At 46.8% G+C, this 25372-nt stretch overlaps 1 protein-coding gene across 1 annotated transcript; it reads left to right on the top strand.

Annotated features, from left to right (window-relative positions):
- The first annotated feature begins 539 nt into the window (after window positions 1-539).
- Window positions 540-24365, top strand: LOC130367274 (extracellular calcium-sensing receptor-like). The gene is made up of 6 exons (XM_056569679.1): window positions 540-556; window positions 7336-7633; window positions 9012-9821; window positions 12741-12968; window positions 13771-13894; window positions 23461-24365. Exons 1-6 carry the CDS (start codon window positions 540-542, stop codon window positions 24363-24365), a joined length of 2382 nt encoding a protein of 793 aa, XP_056425654.1.
- The last annotated feature ends 1007 nt before the right edge of the window (window positions 24366-25372 follow it).

Genomic DNA, 25372 nt, shown 5'->3' with positions numbered 1-25372 from the left:
ATGTTATCACTTTACATCTACCATCATACTGTCACACCCATGCCTCTCCTAGATCTAGAAATGTTGTTTCCTCCAGTGTATGCACCCTGATGACACCCCTGCAGCTGTGATGCTCCCAGACCTATGAGAGGGTGTGGTGTCTGGTCCAATAGCGTTTGGTCCCAGTGTCCACACCTCTCTTGGCTGGCTAGTTATACTCCACTCACTCCAGTGTTCCTTGCCTTAATTATTGGATACTTCCTTGTTACTGGCTTTGTGATTGTATCTCCTGGTTTACCTGCATTTATTTTAGGCTTGTTTTCTAACTACTCTTTTTGCTTACTGTTTCTGTACTGTACTGCTATTCTGGCTGCTGTTTAGTTTGTTCTTTGTATGTTTCTCTTGTTTGCCTTTCAGTTTGTGGCTAATCCATAGTGTCCTCACCTGATCCCTGACTTTTGTACTGTGTTTATACTTTATTGTTTTAACATTGCTGATTCAGTATAGGGACCGTTGTCCAGTTTGGGGTCTGTCACTTAAGAAAAGATAATAAAGTAGGCATGGACAAAGGCTATAGGTGAGCTCAGGGCTTGCACATATCCCTTCTCACCATGACACAAACCCTGTTACATGTTACTCAACAAGAAACAAAAGATCATGTAAAATTTAACCGCAGCTATAAATAAAAAAAATATACATATTTATATTTTACATTCATTCTGTAGTGATTAGAAGATGATCTAGTGAGCCCATGACAACTCTTCCAATCTTACATCTTTTAGTTCAGTCATGTCATTAAGATGCCTATCCTAGTCAACATCATTATCATCAATGATCACATCATCACAGGCTTTAATTGCATAAGATCATAGCCATTGATGTGGATAGTGATTTAGATCCACAAAATTTAACTATGAGAATGCTGCATGTCAGGACGTCATCTATTATTTTGTTTTATTGACCAACATTGTACATATTTTAGTGAGAAGGGCAAAAGTATATTTCTAAGTATAGGATGTGGTACCCCCATGTTTTGCACTTTTGTGTAATGTACTTGATTGTGTCTTCCGTTATATACATTGACAATGTATTGTTAAAGGGGTATTTCACGATTTTTCTTCTTCCGCCATGATGCCAAGTTATATTACTGTGTAATATGTTTCTATTACTGTGGTGTTCCAGTACAGAATATGGCCCTGTCAGGTAAATTCTGCCTCCGGTGCTTCATAAAATGTCTGTTCTAGGTTCCACTGCTCCAAGTGCTGTGTTGTTTCGCATTATGTAAGTCTATTGGAGGGGGCATGACAGCCATCATGCCCCTTCCCATAGTCTTGCATTGCGGGGGCGGGGCATGATGTCACACGGGGTGGAGTCATGGCGTCACAATACTCCGGCACCGTAGTCGTGAACCGGCAGACTTCGAGGCTGCAACGCTGCGTGCAGCTCCCAGAGGTGGGTGCTGCATGCAAAATAGCAGGGGTCCCCAGCGGTGGGACCCCTGCGATCAGACATCTTAGGGTCAGAGTACCCCTTTAACTAGTCAGGGAGGGGTCAAGTTAGTTAGGAGTTAGTTGAAGCTGAGGTTGTAACTGTGGGAAATAGGAGTTGGAGTGTTGACGGGCCCCATAGCCTCAGTCTAGGATAATGTAAGTAGAAAGCCTCCGACAACTGAGGTCCAAAGGTCTAGTTCAAAACCCTGCCGGTAGGAGAATTTAAATGGATGCTCTGTAGATCTAAAGTCAGTGTTAGTTGTCTTTTGTAACAAGTAACAATCTTTCAAGCAATTAAAGTTCAGCCAAGTCGGTAACTAAGCTCAGTCAAGTTAAGTGTCAGGTAAGAAAGTCCACTACAAGTCCTAGCAAGGCCTAATGATTCCTTGGGTTCCTCTACATCCCCCCCCCCCCTAAATTGCTAAGGACTCTAACATCTGTCAGTGATCCTCAGTAAAGGAAGTTTTCCATAACCCTGCATCTGGAGTATTCATTTCCTCAGTGCTTGGCCCTGTTACACCTTTGTGTGTGGTAGGGTACACTACCCTGGCGTCACGAATCACTCACTGTCTGTTGCAGCACCCCACCATACATCAACACTATTAGTACCAGTTGGTCACCACATTAACTCCGTGCGATGCTTTGTCTAGTTTGCTGGGGCCAGCCCGAAATCCTAACCAGCGTTCCGACTTGGCTGGAGGAAGTGCGTGAGCAGGAAACTATACTGTCCCAAGTAACACCCCTGCACCTGTGGTCCGCCCTCTGTCACTGGTGGATGTGTTCAAGCAATGAATAAATAAAGTATCTTCAGTGAATGGGAAGTCCTGTTTTTTTTATTTCCTATTAAAGATTTTGGACTGCTCTTGTACACGATTTCATACTCACACCACCAACAGAAGCCCAGACTTAGGAGCAGGTGTAGGCTGAATTTTCTTCCTATGATTGATGTAGCCAAGAGACATGGGGTCAGTAGTGCCAGAATGCGTCTTTATATGGATGTATATTGAGGAAGCTTTTGCTTTTAGTAGGTCCCTAAACAATCAGCTGTAATTTATGGGGCAGCCTTTTTCTATAGGACCACCACAGGAGAAATAAAGAACATGGTGCCTAATGAAATCAATGTCATGTGCAGAAGTCCTGGCTGCTGTTTTCTTCTTATATTTTGCAATTTCACTCCTTGATTGGCCCGTCGAAGTTGTGTACATGGACCGATTCCTGCAATCAATGACCCCTGAATGGTGAGTGCTGGCTGCTGTTTTCTTCTTATTTTTTTGCAATTTCACTCCTTGATCGGCCCGTCGAAGTTGTGTACATGCACCGATTCCTGCAATAAATGACCCCTGAATGGTAAGTGCTGGCTGCTGTTTTCTTCTTATTTTTTGCAATTTCACTCCTTGATCGGCCAGTCAAAGTTGTGTACATGCACCGATTCCTGCAATAAATGACCCCTGAATGGTGAGTGCTGGCTGCTGTTTTCTTCTTATTTTTTGCGTTTTCACTCCTTGATCGGCCCGTCGAAGTTGTGCTCCTAGATCAGTCCGTCAAAGTTGAGTACATGCACCGATTCCTGCAATAAATGACCCCTGAATGGTGAGTGCTGGCTGCAGTTTTCTTCTTATTTTTTGTAATTTCACTCCTTGATTGGCCCGTCGAAGTTGTGTACATGCACCGATTCCTGTAATAAATGACCCATGAATGGTGAGTGCTTGAAGTTTGGCATTCAATCCTGGTGATCGCTGAGACTACTAGTGGTGCATGTGCCGGTGTATTTGCTTCTCATAGAACTATCAATACAAAGCTGTTGAAAGGACCATCTCCTCTATTTAAAAAAAAAAATTGCCAAGGAATTACCAGTCCAGGAGCTTGGAAATGGCTGACGACTAATGAATGAAGGCCAAGGACTGAAGATTGAGGAGGAGTAGACAAAGAGGCAGGAAAGTCCAAGACCCATAGAGAACCGCCAAGAACTAAGGGGGAGATTTATCAAAAACTGTGCAAAGGAAAAGTTACTCGGTTGCCCATAGCAACAAATCAGATCGCTTCTTTCATTTTGCAGAGGCCCTGCTAAAAATAAATCTCCCCCTAAAAGCATAAATATGAGCAACACAGAAGAAAAAAACATTCAACACTCAGATTATTACCATTCCAAAATCCTATCTACCGGTGGTGGGCACTAACTTAGGTCACAATCTTGTTCTGATCATGGGGCCCTATGGGCAGTGGGTTCTAAGTATGGCCAAAACCCTGAACCCTACTGAGCACAATGTAATGAGTGAACCAATATAATTGTTCAGGGGGTGCCTTAATATAGGGTATTAAAGGGGTACTCCAGTGCCCCAGCCTTCTGAACATCCGGTTCAGAAGACTTGGAGCAGCGGCCGCGGACAAAACCCTGGACCCTACTGAGCTCAATGTAATGAGTGAACCAACATAATTGTTATGGGGGTGTCTTACTATAGGGTATTAAAGGGGTACTTCAGTACACCAGCTTTCTGTAAATCTGGGTCAGAAGGCTTGGAGCAGTGGCCACGGCCAAAACCCTGGACCCTACTGAGCTCAATGTAATGAGTGGACCAATATAATTGTTCAGGGGGTGCTTTACTATAGAGTATTAAAGGGGTACTCCAGTACCCCAGCCTTCTGAACATCCGGTTCAGAAGGCTTGGAGCAGTGTCCGCTGCTCCAAGCCTTCTGAACCGGATGTTCAGAAGGCTGGGGCACAGGAGTACCCCTTTAGGAGCAATGATAGCATGTAGACCCAACCACACTACCATGACCTTACAGCATTGGAGCACTCAGCTCAGATCAAACAAAGGCCACATTTGGATGTCTTCTACATGTTTGCATTGATCTCCTCCAACAGCCCAAAACATTGTTTAAGATGGAGACATTAAATTTTAACCTCTCTTACGCCACCATCATCTCCTCAAGACTTATTAGTTGATGGAAATCCCATGTGATAGCCCAGCTGGTGGCCATAGTCCTGAGAGATCTCATGTCCCTTTAGTATTTGCGAAGCATTTATGTGTAATTCACGTAATATTCCATCCCTCTGGGCAGCTCTTCATATAAAAGGAGAAAACACAACCTAACAACTATCAGTGAGGGGCCAAGAGCTGGGGACACTGTGTGTCTTGCCCTAATACTCCTCCAGTCCCTATACCTGTCTTCTTCTTTTCTTCTCTTTAGTTGTGAATATATAATTTTCCTAAAAAATTTTATTGTCTCAGTACATTGCATTCTACCTCGTATTCCCAGTCTTGGAAAGCTATGCTGTTTCCCTTTCTCTTGAAGCCGGCGGTATTATTGTGTGGTGCCCTTTTCTTCCATAAGTTAACTCCAGGCTTGTTGCTCTTAGCTTGTCTCCTTATTCCAAGTGCTGGAGGAGTGGGGATAGACCACGGGTGCAAGGTCCGGGGGTCCAGTATTTCTGGCCTGTATCGAGATGGAGACATTATAATTGGGGGCATATTCCCAGTCCATGTATATAGGACCTACCATGAGTTGACCTTCAAAAACCCACCACCTAATGTGACCTGCAACACGTGAGTAGAGGATCCTTTGTCTTGTAAATGTTTGTCCAAATCTTAATTCGAGTCATAGTCTGAAAATTAATTTATGACCAGGAGATATAGTAGTGTATGCCCGACCCTTGGTACCTGTACCAGTACAGTGATCACTCAACATACAATGGCCTCAACATTCAATGGTCTCAACATACGATGGTCTTTTCTGGACCATTGTAACTTGAAACCAGACACAACATACAATACTACAGACAGTCCAGATCTGCAAAACGTGTCAATGGCTGGAAGATCCGACCAATCAGAATGGGCATTCACTGGTAAAACTCCTGTATTACTGAAGTGCATGCACTGAATTTCTCTCAGGTAGCGCCCCCTACAGTACAGGGAGGTATTACATGTTCTGTACTCTTTACCTGTGCCAGGGTTAGCTGCTCCTTTGGACACCAGGTCAGGGCGGCTCCATGTTACTTTTTTAGGACATTGCGTGTACTGTACAGGACCCCGAAGGAGCTCCGGTCCTCTACATAGACCGTGATTTACAGCTCACAGCAGATCTCTATTACTCTTATATGTAAAGATTTGCTTTATCTATGTTAGTTATCTACTTATTTTTCTTTAATCCTCACTTTTTCCTATTTTTGGATGACATTTTGGGGCTCCAGAATCAATTACCAGTTTTCCATAGAGTTATGGTCTCAACATACAATGGATTCAACATACAATGGTCGTCCTGGAACCAATTAATGTTGTAACTTGAGGGACCACTGTATTATAAAAAAAAAACACATGGTAGGTGGGTTTTCTGTTATGGATTTTGCATAGGGGATTAGGAGCTTGCAGAAGTAAAAAATAGGGTAAAAATAGGCAATAATCCATGTTATTGCAAGTAAAAATAAGTTTGGACCCTATCTTCCTCAAGACAAGCTTCTGGTCTTGAGGAAGATAGGGTCCAAACTTATTTTTACTTGCAATAACATGCATTTCCACATGGAGTGCAGTTTTTTTTTTACAATATGGAAGTCTTAAAGGGGAACTCCAGCCCTAAGACATCTTATCCCCTATCCAAAGGATAGGGGATGAGATGTCTGATCGAGGGGGTACCGCCGCTGGGGACCCCCGCAATCTAGCATGCAGCACCAACCTGTGAGCACTGCAGGAAGCGCTGGAGGCTCCAGGTCTTATGCCTCCCGACCACGGGGACTTAGTATCGTGACATCACGACTCCGCCCCCGTGTGATGTCACGCCCCACCTCCTCAATGCAACTCTATGGGAGGGGGCGTGCCGGCCATCACGCCCCCTCCCATAGACTTGCATTGAGGGGGCGTTGCGTGACATCACACGGGGGCAGAGTCGTGACATCACAATACTCCATCCCCGTGGTCGGGAGGCATAAAACTTGGAGCCTCCAGCACTTCCTGCAGTGCTCACAGGTCGGTGCTGCATGCTAGATTGTGGGGATCCCCAGCGGCGGGACCCCCAGCGAGTACCCCTTTAATGTTAACTTTGAGAACATGGAGCCACACACTATGAGTAAATGCAAGTAGGACCAGGATATGTGATGAGGGCAGATGGAATTACCCTAGGGGCAGATGGCATTAACCCCTTGTATTTGTGACGCCAGGGCGTAGTTTATCCTCAATACCACCCTAAGGTATACCGCTGGATCCTGGGCTCGGCACGGGGGGCAATAATGACTCAGACACCAAGTTACGGAGAACGCTAGCTTTACTGAGGTTAGACAGGTGGAAAAGTCTATACAGTTCAGCCAGGGCCCACGGAGGTGACCAGTGACACAGAGACCTTAATAGCTTGCTGGGACTTGTAGTAGATGAGGTAAATTTAGTGCAGCCACATTGACTTGACAAATGATGACTGTGACTGACTTGACTTGTGACTGACAAGACTGTGGCTGCGGTTACTTGCAGGTTTGTAGCTTGTGGCTGCAGACTGGACTTGAGGCCTCCTATGGCTCTGGACATACTCTTTGGCACGACTTGACTGGACCTCAGCAGGAAGCAAGAGAGAGAGAGCAGAGGCTCCACCCAGGGCTTTTATGGGGGCGGCTCTGGGGGGATCCCATTGGTCACCCTTAAGTCACCAGATCACTGATACCTTCTGGGTAACAATCACATGACAACTCACATGGTAAACAGTCTAAAAGGGACAACGCTTTCTCCAAACATTACACAGTATAATACAAAATAAACATATTTACATGGGGGACACTGAAGAGAGGCTGCCTGACAGGGCAGCAAGGGTTCGGGGTAACACCTCCCCTACTGGGCCACCACAATATTGTCCCAGGCTCAATATAGCTTGCACTTGTTTTTTCCTGCAGGTTTGTTCCCCTCACATTCCAATGGCTCCAGTCCCTGCTCTTGGCAGTCACAGAGATCAATAAATCATACTATATTCTCCCCAACTTGACCTTAGGAGTCCATCTGTCTGACTCATGTGCATCACCAGGCAGAACTCTAGAAGGGGTTAACTGGCTTCTTACTGGAAGGGGTCAAAGTTCCATACCAAACTTCCGATGTCACAGGAAATCTACACCCCTAGGGGGAGTTATTGGGGACTCCAGCTCTGCCAGCTCACTACCATTGGCCAGACTTCTAGGACTCTACAGTTACCCACAGGTAAATGTTGTATATTGTTTTTGCTTCTGCCAATTTGCAAGTCCTGTCATAGGAGCAATTCAAGCATGTGGCACAAGGGCTGGAGAAGGTGGAGGATAGCCAGTAGGTTCCGTATCCTTTTGATCCTGGCTCCACCTAGACTGTTGAGCTCTGGGGTATGCGTGGACAGCAGCCTATGCAAACGCCAGAGCTAATAGGCTCTTGATGAGCTTCAATGAAGGCAGGTTACTGTTCGCTGAATCTTTCAGGGCCTTCTGACTCTGAGCGTTGGGGATCCTGCTCTTTTTGAAGAGTGTTTGCGATGGACCACGTTCTTACGCAAGGGGTGCAGTCAACATCTGGGGTCTTTTGATGAGCTGATAATCTAAATAATGTCTCAAGGCTCTATAAAGGGTTTGTCATTGACTTACTGGGTAGCCAAGCCACCTACAGGAAGAGAGGTATTTGTACACTTTTTCTCAAGGACTATTATTCCTAAATACTCCCCACCCATTAGATCTCCCCAAGTAGATACAATACCACCCCAGGCTGTATGATGCATTTAGTCTTTATCCATCATCACCTTTATTTGATAATGTGCCATTAACTGTACTAACTCAGGTTCCTCACCCCCTGCCTATCCCCGGGTATCCCTGCTTTGGCAGGGAAGCCAAAGGTTTTAACAGTTCCTCAGTGGACATCTGGGCTAACGCCTAGTTGTACCCCAGGTACCAAATTCAGTCCCTAAGTAGCTTTAGCAAAAAGGGACATTAGGGGGACATTTATCAAATCCTGTGCAAAGGAAAAGTTGCCCAGTTCCCCATAGCAACCAATCAGATTGCTTCTTTCATTTTGCAGAGGCCTTGTTAAAAATGAAAGAAGCAATCTGATTGGTTGCTATGGGCAACTGGGCAACTTTTCCTCTGGACAGGTTTTGGTAAATCTCCCCCATTGTACCTGGAAACTTGCAGGTCCCTTTTGGCCTGGAGGTGAAGGGTTCGGTATGTTGGGGGCGCCTCTCTCCTTTAGGAGAAGGGCTGTGGACCGCATCCTCATGCACATTCTTTTTTGTGAACACTTTTTACTTGCACTTGGGTGATTTGAGCACGATTCGTGGCAATGGAAAAAAAAAGAACATGCGTGCCACCTAAAGAAAACCATTATCGAATCTAAAATTATACTTGTGACCAATGAAAAGCCAACAAAAACCTAGATCAGGGTGCACCAGGATTGTGCGTATCAATTGCACTGCTTGATGTTGGGTGAAGGCTTAGATTAGTTTTTATGGTAAGACTAAATTTTTTTTAGGAATGGGAAATGGTTGGATACCTCAATCAGCCATGTAGTCATGACCAATGTCATTAATATCCAATACTATTGTCTCTCAATTTCCTTGCAGATAAGTTATTTTTCCACAAGCTCTATCTTTAGTGATAAGACACAATTCCCTTCCTTCTTCAGGACTGTACCTAGTGATAACTTCCAGTCACACGGACTTGCACAGCTTGTGGCCTTTTTTGGCTGGACTTGGGTAGGATTGATCGCTGAGGACACTGACTATGGACTTGATGGTATTAGAGCCACCAAGACAGAGATTATCAGGTCTGGGGTCTGCGTTGCCTTCACAGAGTACATCCTCACTAGTAGACCCGATCGAAATGCTCTACACCTATCGAAGGTCATTGCAGACTCAAATGCTACTGTTGTTGTTGTCTTCTCTAGTGGATCCAATCTTCTACCGGTAGCGGAGGAACTTCTTAGACGTAACATTACAGGGAAGATTTGGATAGCTAGTGAGTCGTGGTCAACATCAGGGTTGGTCTCCAAGGAGAAGTATTGGGAAATACTTCAGGGAACTCTCGGATTCGCATTACACAGTGGACAGATTCCCGGATTCAAAAAATTCCTCAGTGCTTCTAACCCCTTGAAGACCCCGGATGATATCTATCTAATGGAATTTTGGGAGGCAAACTTTGGCTGCAGATGGGAAACACCAGGAGCTGTTTTGCCAAACAGTACCAGGAGATGCACAGGTCAAGAAACTCTCGCAAACACCTTCAACAGTATCGGCATCCTAAGGGTGACTTACAGTGTCTACATTGCAGTATATGCTTTGGCATGGGCTTTGGATGATATCACTCATAGACAAAAAGACTGTTTCGTTTCGTTGGAAAAATGCTTGGAGCTCATATCGTATCATCCTTGGCAGGTATTCTCATATCTTGCATTATTAAAGGGGTATTCCAGGCCAAAAACATCTTATCCCCTATCCTTTCTATGCGGGGCTGCGTCTCCAGTCTCCGAAACCTTTTTGTTTCCGATACTGGAGACGTGACGTCACACCACGCCCCCTCCACTCATGATGTGACACCACACCCCCTCCAAATCAACCGGTTCTAGAAAGTTAAACAGGTTTGTAAATTACTTCAATTAAAAAATCTTAATCCTTCCAGTACCTATCAGCTGCTGTATACTCCAGAGGAAGTTGTGTAGTTCTTTCCAGTCTGACCAAAGTGCTCTCTGCTGCCACCTCTGCCGTATCAGGAACTGTCCAAAGTAGGAGAAAATCCCAATTGCAAACCTCTCCTGCTCCGGACAGTTCCTGACATGGACAGAGGTGTCAGCAGAGAGCACTGTGGTCAGACTGGAAAAAACTACACAACTTCCTCTGGAGCATACAGCAGCTAAGTACTGGAAGGATTAAGATTTTTAAATAGAAGTCATTTACAAATCTGTATATTTGTATATTATGTTAAAATATTTTATTTCTCCCGGAGCACCCCTTTAAGGTTCTTGTTTGTTTTTTGTTTTTAAGTAGAATGAGTTGCATAGTATTTAGGGATTTGGTTTTATTTTATCATACGGTATAAATAACTTGGTAAGGGGTTGTTCCGACTATGACAAATACAAAATTCCGATAATTTTTTATTTATTATAATAAACAGGTTGTCTGATTTGTTAAAAAAAAAGTTAGTGGCAGGCAGCTGGGGCTGTATACAAAATAACTATATAAATAATGTGTGGTGGTCTGGGCTGTTGCAGTGATAGTGTAGGGTATATTGGTGTTAACCCTTAATTGTCGTGACGCCAGGGTGTGGTTTCCTCAATGTAACAAAGCTCATTGGTCATCATAACCTGTCAGTCCTGACCCAGTGAACTCTGGGTATCACATGACCCAAAGGTCCTTAAACCATAGTACAATTTCATTAAAGGCACGTGACCTCTAAGGTCCTATACAGAGGTATTCCTGTATACAGTAGCCTATTAAATATATATAAATACATTAAATACCATTTATATGAGGCGACTAGGGGTTAGTCCTACAGGAGAGCCCTATTGACATGGAGGGACTCTGGCTGAGGGGTTTTTAGACAAAGGGACAGGACCAGGTCCTGTACCAGGACACCACAAATGCAATACTCACCTTTTAAAGGGGATAAGATGCCTGATCACGGGGGACCCCCGGGATCTCGGCTGCAGCACCCACCTCAATGGCTTCCAGCAACGCTGGAGGCTTCAGATCCCGACCACGCGAGCGAAAGAGCGTGACGTCACGACTCCACCCCCGTGTGACGTCACGCCCCACCCCTCAATGCAAGTCTATGGGAGGGGGCGTGATGGACGTCACGCCCCCTCCCATAGGCTTGCATTGAGGGGGCGGAGCGTGACATCACACGGGGGCGGTTCCCATGATCAGGCATCTTATGCTGTATCCTTTGGATAGTGGGTAAGATGTCTAAGCGTCGGAGTACCCCTTTAAGGTCCAGCATTAGAATTCTGTTCAACCTCAATACTTTTATTTACTAACCTCTATGACAGGCTGTCCTGCCTCTACTGGTGATGTCCCTATTCAGCTACAGTGGGGTCAGAACATCATCAGGAGAGGCGGGACAGCGCATCATCAAGGTTAGTAAACGAAAGCATTGGGGTGGAACGGAGCCCTAACATTGGACTGGGAGAGGGGACTATGGCCTAGTTAGTTACTTTACAGCCCTAGCTGCCTGCCACTGTTTTTTTTTTTAAAATCTCATTTACTTTGCTGGAACTGCGATACACTACACATATCTGTGCTGAAAATCAATCTAGTGTGCTTGGACCCTAAGGTTAGGTTTACACTACGGAATTTCTGGCCTGGGAAAATCCTGTCCGGAGATTCCAATTCCTGAATCAGTTGGCACTAGGACCTCACGTACATTGCCAAGGCCACGCCCCTCGTGACTTCATGCCATGTCCCCTCAATACAAGTCTATGGGAGGGGGCATGGCGGCCATCACGCCCCCTCCCATAGACTAGCATTGAGGGGGCATGGTGTGATGTCACGAGGGGCGTGGCCGTGACGTCACGACCCCCGCCACCCGCATCCAGCGTTCTGAACAAACACTGGGTGCTGCACAGAGATCGCGGGGGTCCCAGCTGCGGCAGCCCCACGATCAGACATCTTATCCCCTATCCTTTGGATAGAGGATAAGATGTCTAGGGGCGAAGTACCCCTTTAACACCTTGTTTAATAATCTCATTAAAGGGATATTCCAGCGAAAAACAATTTTTTTCATATCATCTGGCTCCGGAAAGTTAAACAGATCTGTAAATGACTTCTATTGCAAAATCTTAATCCTTCCAGTACTTATCAGCTGCTGAAGTTGGGTTGTTCTTTTCTGTCTGACCACAGTGCTCTCTGCTGACACCTCTGTCTGTCTCAGGAACTGTCCAGAGTAGGAGCAAATCCCCATAGCAAACCTCTTCTGCTCTGGACAGTTCCTGAGACAGACAGAGATGTCAGCAGAGAGCACTCTGGTCAGACAGAAAAGAACAACTCAACTTCAGCATCTGATAAGTACAGGAAGGATTAAGATTTAGTCATAGAAGTCATTTACAAATCTGTTTAACTTCCTGGAGCCAGTTGATGTGAAAAAAAAAAAGTTTTTTACTGGAATACCCCTTTATGAATTTAAACTATTGGTGGGGCGGGTGGGGTATCCTAGCCAATATGAGAAGGATGGTCCTAGAAGTTGACAATTTAGTGTATTTGTAAAGTATAAAATGGTGTCCAGGGGTGATTTCTACTCTATACTCCCAATCATATAAGATTTTTTTAATTTTTTTTAAAGTATATGGATTTTATTTCTAGATCCTACGTTCTATGAGATCAGTTCGTTTCACCACTTCTGATGACCGAGAGATTTACTTCGATTCCAACGGAGACTTTCCTGCAGTGTATGATATTGTGAACTGGCAGCTTACACCCCAGGGAAACGTTCAGCAGGTAAAAGTGGGCAGCTACGATGGCAGCGCTATACACGGAAACAAATTCTTGGTAAACACCAGCGCCATTCAATGGACAAAAAGGCAAGAGCAGGTATGGCTGACACTGACCTGGTGGACTGGTATAGTTCCTATGGCTTTGTAGATAGCTTGCTTTACGTACTTCACCCTGACCTTGAGCTCTATTGTGTGTTGTTCTCCAGTCCCAACAAGTGGATGGATTGTATAGAATGTTGTATTATTTAATGTACAGTGGTCACTCAAGTTATAATATTAATTGGTTCCAGGACGACCATTGTATGTTGAAACCATAACTCTATGGAAACCTGGTAATTGGTTCTGAAGCCACCAAAATGTCATCCAAAAATAGGAAAAAGTGAGGATTAAACACAAATAAGTAGATAACTAATATAGATAAAGCAAATCCTTACATATAAAAGTAAGAAAGATTTGCTGGGAGCTGTAATCACTGTCTATGTAGAGGACAGGAGCTTCTTCAGGGTCCTGTACAGTACATGCAGTGTCCTAAAAAAGTAACATGGAGACGCCCTGACTTGGTGTCCAAAGGAGCAGCTTGGCACAGGTAAAGAGTACAGAACATGTAATACCTCCCTGTACCGTAGGGGGTGCTACCAGACACCAGTCAGTGCATACACTTCAGTAATACAGGGGTTTTACCAGTGAATGTCCATTCTGATTGGTCAGTTCTTTCAGCCGTTGATATGTTCTCACAGATCTGGACTGTCTGTAGTATTGTATGTTGTGTCTGGTTTCGAGTTACAATGGTCCAGAAAAGACCAGGAAAGACCATTGTATGGTGAAACTATTGTATGTTGAGGCCATTGTAAGTTGAGGGATCATTGTATTCTCCCTTTTACTGCTCTTCTCTTCTCCAGATCCCAGTCTCTACTTGCAGTCACAGTTGTCCCTCAGGCTTCCGAAAAGCCACAATACCTGGAAAGCCCGTGTGCTGCTTCCAGTGTATCCAGTGTTCTCCAGGAGATATCTCCAATCAGACAGGTACTTCAATGGACCAGAAGTCAACAGCTACAATTACCGTAGTTACCGTGCCTCAAATCAGGCAATCCAAATGATTAATCTAAGGGGTGCACATCCTGATAAAGTATAACCTTTATTAGAACCAACAATACAATACACATACCCCACATACACAAAGCCAATCCAGGAGCCAAAACACAACCTACATATCACAGATCAGAGGTAATAAAGACCCAAAAGTAAACGGGTTCTCACCTCTGGCTAGTAGTTGTCATCAGTTCTGAAAGGTCCGTGTAGTCAATCAGGGATATAGAAGTCCAGAAGGTTAAAGGGGTACTCCACTGGAAAATATTTTCTTTATTTTTTTTTAAATCAACTGGTGCCAGAAAGTTAAACAGATTTGTAAATTACTTCTATTTAAAAATCTTAATCCTTCCAGTACTTATCAGCTGCTGTGTGCTCCACAGGAAGTTATTTTCTTCTTTAAACTTCCTTTCTGTTTGTCCACAGTGCTCTTTGCTGACACTCTTTTTTTTATTATAAAAGTACAAAACACAAAACAAGTTCATTTCACTGTAACAAAATTAACAAAACTGAACATAACAACAAACTATTCATCTCAAAATAACAACTTAAACCGGCCAGCCCAGATAAACCAAAAATAAATAAATAAATCATTACCTACTATAGTCCAACACACACACACACATACCTAATGAACATAAATAAAGCTTTCCTCGCTGGGATCAAAAACTAAAAATATCCAAACTAGGAAACATAACCACACTGCCCCCCCCCCCCCCCCCTAATAACAAGACAAAAAAAAAAAAAAAATAATGGCTAGCTGCCGTAACAAAAATAATCCAACTTGGATAACAAAATATATATTATTTTTTTATACATCTATATTTTTTTTTCCTTTTTTTATATACTATATATATATATATATATATATATATATATATACACATACATACATACACATATCCACATACATACACATACACACACACATTTTTTCTTTTTTTTTTCTTTTTTTTTTTTAACTTCCCCTACCCTCCAACCCACCCCCCCGCCCCCCCCCCCACCCCCACCCAAACACACATACATATACCCACAAACTAAAACTAATTCACACTGGGACACAAACATAAACATAAACACAGACATAAATATAGTGTACTCTTAACACAATGCTATAATAACTGAAAACTGGTCCGACTGCCTTTCTCACAAAATAATTATGACATTATATTTAAAAAAAAAAAAAAAAAAATTATACATAAAATCATACAGAATATACATAACAAACAACTTAATAACACAGAAAAACAACCAACCTATACTAAACTATCCCATCACCCACCACTCCCTCTGGACATGAGTCAGAGTCCATAGGTCACAGTTTTTGTCCACAACTGACCCATACCGGACCCCCAAAATAGTACCCACTGCAACAGTCCAGTCCTGGGTACACACCACCACCACCCCCCAAAAACCCCCCACCCAACCTAAAATACACCCCTACCCACCTAATGTAAACAGACCAATATATACAAAACAATATATACATATTCTACAACAAAGCAATATTAACAATACAATACACAAAAACCACAAGGCCCAAGTTTGGTTGCCTGCAAGCCCTTTACAATCCATCCATAGAAAACAAAACAAAAGGCTAAGGTGACATGCATAGCCCCCCACCAGGAAGAAGGATGGCAATCCTGATAAAATTAAATTGAAATTTCTCTCCCTTTCAACCTCTAACCCTATCACTATCCCTTCATGAAACTGACCCTATACTCACCCTAAGATATATACACTATCCCTGGCCAAAATAAGGTACTTCACCTTAAGGGCCTAGTACCTAGGGCACATCAAAAGAAAAACCTCTCCACAGGAGAGAAGCCCTACTGGTACCAAGACTGCCATACTCCAAAGACCTAATCTTCCCAAGGTCACCGGTGATATTCCTACAGACCTCCACCTCGGAGAGGATTTTCTGTTGGGTTGACACTAAACACCGTGCGTTCCACGTGTAGTACCTAACCACTAAACTAACTAAGAATAAAGTGCCCCGGTCTCGGCCACCCAGGGACCTGAATGCCCCATAAGCCCACTCCGGATAGGTAAGGCCGGCAAGTTGACTCCAGCCAATGGAAGCGCCCACCCGGTTGTAAACCCCTATATTAAAGGGACAATGAAGCAGGAAGTGGTCCATGCTTTCCAGCGTATCCCCGCACTCTTCTCGGGGACATCCCCGGTCATCAGAGTTCCAACACTTCAGGTTGTCCCTTACATATAGCTTCCCCTGAAAGCAGCGCCAGGCCAAGTCCCAAAACTTCTGGGGGATCCTTTTCATGTTCAAAAGATACAACCCCACCCTCAGATCCCGACCTGGGCAGTCCCTGAGCGCCAGAGGCTTCTGGAAGTGGGTCAACAGAACCCGTTTGTCAAGGAACTGCCTTGACTGGGTCCTGATCTCCCACACTCCCAGACCCCACCGACGTATCGCCTTCAGAGTCGGGGTAGCGTAAGCCGGAAGATATCCATGGGGCGTACGGAGGTCCTTCACTCGCCCTCCTCTCTCCCATTCCTGGAAGAAAGGCCGAAACCATTCCCTGCAGGAGAGTACCCACGGAGAAGCCCTCTCTGACCAGAGGTTTGCGATGTTGGCTTTCAAGAAGGTGTTCGTAAAGAACACCACAGGGTTTACCATAGATAAACCCCCTAGTCTCCTCGTGCGGTACGTAACCTCCCTCTTGACTAGGTTCATCCTGTTCCCCCATAACAGTTGGAAAAACAGGCTGTAGATCCTAGTGTAGTAAGCCTCTGGCAAGATACATACGCTGCCCAGATAGATAAACAAGGGGAGCAGGTACGATTTGATCAGGTGTACCCTTTCCCTGAGGGTCATAGACCAACCCTTCCACTGGTCCACCTTCTGAGCGGCATCCTGGAGCTTACCATCCCAGTTTTTGGTGGGATAATCATCCTGGCCGAATGTGATGCCTAAGACTTTTGCTGATTCTTGGGGCCCTGAGAGGGTGTCCGGGAGATCAAACGTGGGATCCCCCCCTCCCAGCCAGAGACTCTCACACTTATCCCGGTTGATCTTAGACCCGGATGCCTCCGAGTAGCAGTCCACCTCCGACATCACCACATCGACCTCCTCTCTCGAGGAGACGAAAATAGTGACATCGTCAGCGTACGCCACCACTCTCTGGGTGACAGCCGGCTCCGCCAGACTCATCCCGACTCCCGCCAACGGCCCACAATCTACCCTCCGGACCAAGGGATCGATTGCGAACACGTATAAAAGCGGGCTCAAAGGACAACCCTGACGGACTCCGGATCCCACCTCAAAAGAGCAGCCAGACCACCCGTTCACCAGCGGGAAACTCTCTGCCCCTGCATACAAGATCTTAAGCCAATTAACAAAAGTAGTTGGTAAGCCATATCTCAGGAGGACGGACCAGAGGTACTCGTGGTTCACCCGATCAAATGCTTTGGACTGATCCAAGGACAGCAAGTACCCCTTCCAAAGACCTGCACTACTCCGCTCCACTGCCTCCCTGACACTAAGGACAGCACTTAAGGTGCTTCGGCCTGGAACAGAGCAGTGCTGGGCCCCCGAAAGGAGCCGGGGTGCAAACTTCACCAGCCGATTAAACACTATCTTAGCCAGAAGCTTCCTGTCCGCATTGAGAAGAGCTATGGGCCTCCAATTCTCAATACTGGTAGGATCTTTACCCTTTGACAGAAGAATCAGGGCTGACCTCCTCATTGACTTTGGCAGAGTGCCCGAGGAGAAACACTCATTGAATACCTCAGTCAAGAGGGGAGCTAAAGACTCCTTAAAGGTCCTGTACCACTCGGATGTTAAGCCATCCGGACCTGGCGACTTCTTAGGGGCGAGCCCCTCGATCGCCTGTCTCACTTCCTCTTCCCTGATTTCTTCTGCCAAAACATCAAGAGAAGGGTCTACCCCTGGCTCAGGAATGGTTTCAGCCAGGAAAGCCGACATCCTGTCTCGATCTAGATCCTTCCTCCCCAAGAGGTGCGAGTAGAAGGATCTGACGACCTCCAAGATCCCTGATCTGGACCGATTCAGAGATCCTGTACTATCAATCAGTCCTGAAATGACTTTACTACTCACTGACATCTTACAGTTTCTGTAAGGGTCGGGCGAGCGGTACTTCCCGAAATCCCTCTCAAAAACCAAAGATGCGTGCCTATCGTACTGACACCTCATCAGCAAGGATTTCACTCTGGAGATATCCTCCCGGCTACCTCCAGTCGAGACAAGGAGCTCGAGTTTCCTCCTCAGACCCTGATACAGGCGGTACCTGTTTAGGGACCTGAGGCTCGAGAGCTGGCGGAAGAACCCCGCAACCCGCTTCTTGAATATCTCCCACCACTCTGACTTACTACTACAAAGGCCCAGTAAAGGTACCTGACTCTGAAGAAAATCCTCAAAGGACTGTCTTATCTCCGCTTCCTCCAGGAGGGACGAATTCAGCTTCCAATAACCTTTTCCCATCCGGGGGGTCTCTGAAACATTCAGGGAAAACAAAATCATACAGTGATCGGAGAACTCCACCTCAACCACGGACACTGCGGAAGAAACGGCTTTCTCCTTTAAATAAAACCTATCTATCCTAGACCTGCGACTACCTTGATGATAGGTGAAACCCGCGTGGCCCGAGGGGCTCCGGATGTGGGCGTCCTCTAAGCGAGCTTCTCTAGTTATGCTAATCAGTGCCACACTATCACAAGTCAGCGGACTATTGGAGCCTCTCCTATCTTGGGACCTCGTGACATTATTGAAGTCCCCTCCAAAGATCACTTGCTGACTTGTAAAAAGAAAGGGCTTAATCCTCATAAAGAGATCTTAACGGCCCCGCTTAGTTTGCGGAGCGTAGATGTTAATGAGCCGAAGCTCTTGTCCCTTCATGAAGACATCTAAGATCAGGCACCTCCCCATTTCTAATTCAATAACCCGTCGGCATTCAACAGGAGCGGTAAAAAGGACCGCCACCCCACTATACGGCTCAGCCGCAAGAGACCAGTGGGAGGGACCGCGCCTCCACTCTCTTCTGGCTTTTACCAGAGAGGCTAGATCTGACAACCTGGTCTCTTGTAAAAAGAAAATATCGGCTTCAACACGGCCGAGAAAATCAAAGGCTGCGAATTTAGCCGTATCTGACTTTATGCTGGCACAGTTAATAGATGCCAGCGTCAATGGGGTGAGTGCCGCCATACAGGGTGATTAAATTAGACGGCCACACCCTTTACTTTTTCTTTCCCTTCTTTTTAGCCCCCTCATCCCCCGAAGAAGATGAGAGGGCCGGACCACTCTTAGTTCTTTTTTTTTATTCAGTTTGGTCCATTTGATCCCCGTCTACGTCTGGCCCTGGTCTAGCCCTGCCCTCCAAGGAAGGAGCCTTAATAGGACAGGGCCCAGTTCCCCCCAGAGGCTCCTTCTCCCTAGGCACCCCGCCCTCACCTTCCCCCTCCAAGGAGGGGGAGGAGATGGTATCGAGGACGAGGTACCGGTTTGACAGGTCAATCAGAGGGGGGGCAATCAGGCTTCCGTTTTGGACCTGGCCCGTAGTACAGGGAACAGAGGGCTCTGACCTCTTCTTTCTCCCTTTCCTTTTGCCCTTGTCTTTCTTTTTAGGCCTCTCTCCACTCTCCTCATCCACACTTTCATAGTGGGAGGAATCGGAAGTGTCGGCCATATTGCCCTCCTTTTTGCGCAGTCTCCTGACCTCCTCATCCAGCACGTCCTCCTCCAGGGCTTCAGTGGTTACAGGGCCAGCTTCAGGAGCAGGGGCCGGAGCTACCCCCGCCACCTGGGCACTCTCCAGCTCCCTACTCCTCCTCCGATTTTTCTCCCACCTTAGTTTGGCGGGGCCCTTTTTCCTCCTCACTAGCCCTGTTGCGCCCCCATCCCTGCCCGTGCCCTCCCCAGCTGAGGCAACTTCACAGCTCTCCTCAGCCGGAGCGGCCGCTGCACGGGCGAAGGCGCTAGGACAACGGCTGAAAGGGTGTCCGAGGACACCACACAGATGGCAGCGGATCTGCCTACAGGATGCTGCCAGATGACCCACCCCACCACACAAAGCACAGACCTGCACAGTACAGGCTGCGCTAAAGTGGGTGGGGCTGCCACACCTGTGACAGACCTTAGGCTGCCCCTGGTAGAAGACCTGGATCCTATCACGTCCAAGGAAGGCGGCTGACGGAATGTGGGCAACTGTACTCCCTGAACGCTTGAGTTTGACGGAAAACGTCCAAGCCCCGGACCAGATCCCGTGCTCATCTAAGTTTTTCTTGGGCATGTCCGTCACATCCCCATACCGACCAAGCCAGGTCATGATGTCATAACAAGAAAGCGACTCGTTACGGGTCAAAACGGTCACTTTCTTGACAGAGTTCTGACGGGAAATCGCCTTTACGGCGAAATCCCGCCAGCCGGGCTCGTTCTTCGCCACTTCGTAGTTCGACCAGAAGAGTTCAAGACCCTCTGGCCGAACGAAACTGACGTCAAACTCAGACGAACCATAGGGGTGAATCAGGGCAAAGATGTCATTCGCCCTGAATTCCATCTGAAGGAGGAGCTCAACCACTTTTGCGCGAGGTGGGCACGCATCCTCGCCCCTCCAAATCAGACGGACCACATTCCTACGGTTATTGTCCTGCCCGGGTGTCGGGAGGGACCAGACCACCTCCCCATTTCTCTCTCGAAAAGCCCCCAAACCATGCCTCTCTATCCAGAAAGACAGGTCGACCTCACCCCTTCCCTCTACCTGGATCGACCTGTCACCCCTGCGTAGAGCCTCCAGGAGGCGCTGTTGCAAATGGCCCCCAGGGCCGGACGGAGACGGGGACCCCCCTGAACCCCCGGCAGCGACATTAGCATAGCTCCTGGGAGCAGTCACTGCCGGGGGGGCAGCCGGACCAGACCCAGAGCCAGAACCACTTACAACACCATTCACACCACAACTCTCAACCTCTTTATTTCCAGCCATACTATTACCACTCCCATCAACATTCACTCCACTGACACTCCCACATACACTCCTCTCACCCACAACACTACTACACCCATCAATATCACATCCTACATTCTTGTCCTGACTAACAAATTCTGGGCTGGCTGGGACTTGTAGTATGGCTGGCTTTAGTAAAGCCCTTTGTGCTGGCTTAGCCGCTGCTGGGGTCGACGCCGATGGCTTCTCCTTAATGGCTGCTATCACATCCTGATTCTGGGACTGCCCCACCGGGCGCACCCCAGCTCCTCCCACAGCGCCAGCAGCTGCTTCACCCGACTTCACAGGCTCTGTGGATAATCCCGGCGCCCGGACACTCCCCCCCCTCACAGGGGAGTGCCCTGCAGTGCCGGTAATGCCCACAGTACTCGGGGAACCGCCCCCCGAGCACCCAGGGGCATAACTCGCGCTGCCCACCATGAGCCCATCCTGCCCCTCCCTACCGGCAGGATGGGTGGGCTTCACATCTATTGCGTCTGCAGCTTTTACTGACGCCATGCTGTATCCCCCATGCTGGCTCCGTTCCACCACAGAAACGGAGTCTGGCAGTTTAGAGGACCCAGCAGCCTGAACCAGCTTTGCAGCTGGCCCAGACTGCTGGAAAGGACGGAACACATAATGCACAGTTTCCTGGGTCTTCTGTTTTTGTGCCTTTCTTTTTACTAATGTGTCATCACACTGGTCATCACCAAATGTAAAATTCTGGAGGTGGGCTGGGGACTCCTGCATCACTATAGCCCTCAGCAATCCCCCAGCCTCACTCTCCACATCATCATCCTCACTATCGCTTAGCGGTAGTGCCACCTGAGCCGGCTCTATGTAGCTGTCCTGAGTCTTAGTGGTCTGGGTGTCACAGGGAGTAGGGTCAGGCAATACATCATCCTCCACAACCTGTACACTTTCCTCCAACTTCTTCTCCTCCACCTCCTCCTCCTTTACACCAACACCACCATCCTCTCTTTCTTCACCGCCACTACTCTCCCCATCATCCACCTCCACCTTACCTGGGGATTTCATGGCGGCAAACCGATCCCGGTTCTCCATCTTCTCCCTGAAGAGACCGCTTCCCTCCAGGATCTCTGCTCTCCTCTCCTCCATCTTTGCAATGTCTTTCTTCAGGGCTGCAATCCTCTTTTTCAGTTCCAGTTTATTCTTTTTGGACCCAGAGCATGCCAGATTCTGGGCTCCACGCAGGTCCTCTCTCATCAACCTAAGCTCCCTACCGCAGCGGTCGTATTCCGCAAACCGTGCGGTCATGCGGGAGCAGTAGGTCTCGCTGGACTCTTCGGGCCCTCTCTCAGCCCACAACTCAATACTTTGCCTCCTCGCCTTCCTTCCACTGGATCTCTGGCTGGCACCCATTGCCGGAGGAGCCGAGCCTGCATTGCTGCAGACTCTGCCAGATCTTCTTCCTCTGGCCGGAAAAATGGCTGTCGCTGTTTTCTCTCCACCCCCCGCCAGCCTGGAAGAACGGGGAGTGGAGGCCAGGGGCTCCATGCAGGGAAAACTCTCCCAAGGATCCTGCCACACCCCTGGGAAAGGTTGGTGAATCACCTGCTCTGCCTCTGGAACTCTGGAGAAACACAAAAAGGGACACACCCAAAGCTGCTTCACACACAACTGCTCCTGGCTACTGTGTTCCACAGGAAGCGCTCTCTGCTGACACCTCTGTCCATGTCAGGAACTGTCCGGAGCTGGATAGATTCGCTATGGGGATTTGCTCCTACTCTGGACAGTTCCTGAAATGGACAGAGGTGTCAGCAGGGAGCACTGTGGTCAGACTGGTAAAAAATTCAAAAGGAAAAGAACTTCCTGTAGAGCATACAGCAGCTGGTGAGTACTGGAAGGATTAAGATTTCAAATAGAAGTAATGTACAAATCTGTTTAACTTTCTGGCACCAGTTGATTTAAAAAAAAAAAAATTTTACAGTGGAGTACCCCTTTAAGTAGAAAGGTACTGAAGTAAAGGGGTAGAGGACAAATGTGTAAAGAAAAGTCCCTGGAAATCCCTGAGTGTCAGTGGTCTGAGGCTGACCTGATCACGCAGGGAACCAGCGGGGCACTCGCCCTAAAAAGGGCAACCCCTGCCCGATCTACCCCTTTGACGTAACCCTAGTACACCCTACTGTATATATCACTATGCATTTCAAGCTACATAGGCAGCTCCCGTCCGGGGATTAGTAGGTAGGGTATAGAGAATGCATAAACTCCCATAGACTTGCATTGAGGGGGCAGGGCCGTGACGTACGAGCGGGGCGTGACCGAAGACGTAACAAGCCTCCGCCCCGCATCACCAGTCATCTGGCACAGAGCGAAGTTCGCTCCATGCACCGGATGTTTGGGGTGCCGCAGCCGAGATCGCGATCAGACATCCTATCCCCTATCCTATGGATAGGCTATAAGATGTCTAGGGGCAGAGAACCACTTTAATGGTCACCATGTCAGTGTAACGTGCATTCAATACATGGTTCAGATGTCTGCTATTATTATGCATTATTCATGATTTATTCATCTCCTCTGTACCAGATTCCATCGACTGTTTCCGATGTCCATTGGACCAGTGGCCAGATGTTTTCCAGAACCAATGCCTCCAAAAAGCGGTGGAGTTTCTTTCCTTTGAAGAGCCATTAGGAGAAACTTTGATGGCGACCAGTATTACATCTTCTACAATCCCAATTGCCTTATTGGGACTTTTTATCCATTATAAGACTACCCCCATTGTCAAAGCCAATAACTACTCCATAAGTTGTCTTCTCCTGTTGTCCATCTCTCTCTGCTTTTTGTGCTCATTGACTTTTATTGGTTATCCACAACCTGAGAAATGTCTTCTCAGGCAGGTGGCATTAGGCATGGTCTTCTCCTTGTGTATTTCCTGTGTCTTGGCTAAAACCATCATGGTGGTCATAGCCTTCAAAGCCACCAAGCCGGACAGCAGCTTGAAAAAATGGACTGGTGGAAAAATGTCCTACTTCGTCATAGGGTTGGGTGTTCTTATTCAGCTTTGTATTTCTGTTACGTGGCTATCCCTTTCTCCACCATTCCCAGCGCATGACGTGTCCAGCTTACCTGGAGTTATAATAGCTCACTGTAATGAAGGATCTTCTATTGCTTTTTGGTGTATGCTCGGGTACTTGGGATTGCTGGCTACCATCAGCTTCATCCTTGCCTTCCTAGTCCGAAGACTTCCTGATTCCTTCAATGAGGCCAAATTTATTACCTTCAGCATGCTGGCCTTTCTAAGTGTCTGGGTGGCCTTTATACCAGCTTACCTTAGCACTCGAGGTAAGTATACCTCAGGCATGGAGATTTTTGCCATATTATCATCAAGTTGGGCTTTGGTCATGTGTATCTTCATGCCCAAGGGCTTTATTATCCTTTTTAGACCAGAGCTGAACACAAAAGACAATATAATGAGGAAGGGTAGAAAATAAGACAAGAAGACAATGATGAAGTAACATTTCTAACTCCATTGTGGACACAGAATAAAATTAACCACACTTCTAGAATCCATGGTCCTTAAAGGGGTACTCCACCCCTAGACATCTTATTCCCTATCCAAAGGATAGGGGATAAGATGTCTGATCGCGGGGTCCCGCCGTATCTCGGCCGCGGCACCCCAGACATGCGGTGCACGAAGTGAACTTCACTCGGTGCCGGATGACTGGCGATTCAGGGTGGAGGCTCTTGATGTTGCGGTCACACCCCGCTCATGACGTCACAGCCTTGCCTCCTCAATGCAAGTCTAGACTTGCATTGAGGGGGTGTAACTGTGACGTCAGGAGCAGGGCACGGCCGTGACATCATGAGCCTCCTGCGCTGCACCCGATGCTCTAAATGAACACCGGGTGCAGCAGGAAGATCGCAGGGGTCCCCAGTGGCGGGACCACCTGCGATCAGACATCTTATCCCCTATCCTTTGGATAGGGGATAAGATGTTTAGGGTCAGAGTACTGCATTAACACTTGCACGTCAACATAACTTGTAAGACCTATATGTGTAATGTGTGAAAATTTAATATTAATGGATTTCAACATGCCTGACCTTTGTTCCAGCATAAGGCTGGGTTCACACTACGTTTTGCCATACTGTTTTCAATCCGTTTTTCTAAAGAAAACCGTGTGGCAAAAAAACGGATGGAACAGTATGGAAAAAAGTAAACCGTATGCGTTTTTAAACAGTATACTGTTTTTAAAAGTGCATACAGTTCCGTCAGTTTTTATAGAAAAAAAACCCATACGTTTTTGAAAATTTTGTCCATTTTTAATGGGAGGGGTCTTGGGTGGGGACTTTAGGATTCAAATGCGCATGTGCAAAGTAAAAACGTATAAATTTTTCCCGTATGGAACCGTATACATGTGCGTTTCCCATTGACGCCCATGTTAAAAAAAATGTATGCGGTTGCAGTACGGTTTTTAAACCGGAGACAAAATCATGGTCA

This window comes from Hyla sarda, chromosome 4 (assembly GCF_029499605.1).
Source record: "Hyla sarda isolate aHylSar1 chromosome 4, aHylSar1.hap1, whole genome shotgun sequence".
NCBI classification, from domain to species: Eukaryota; Metazoa; Chordata; class Amphibia; order Anura; family Hylidae; genus Hyla; species Hyla sarda.
The sequence above is the reverse complement of the archived record's forward strand: the minus strand, read 5'-3'. Positions and strand labels throughout refer to the sequence as shown.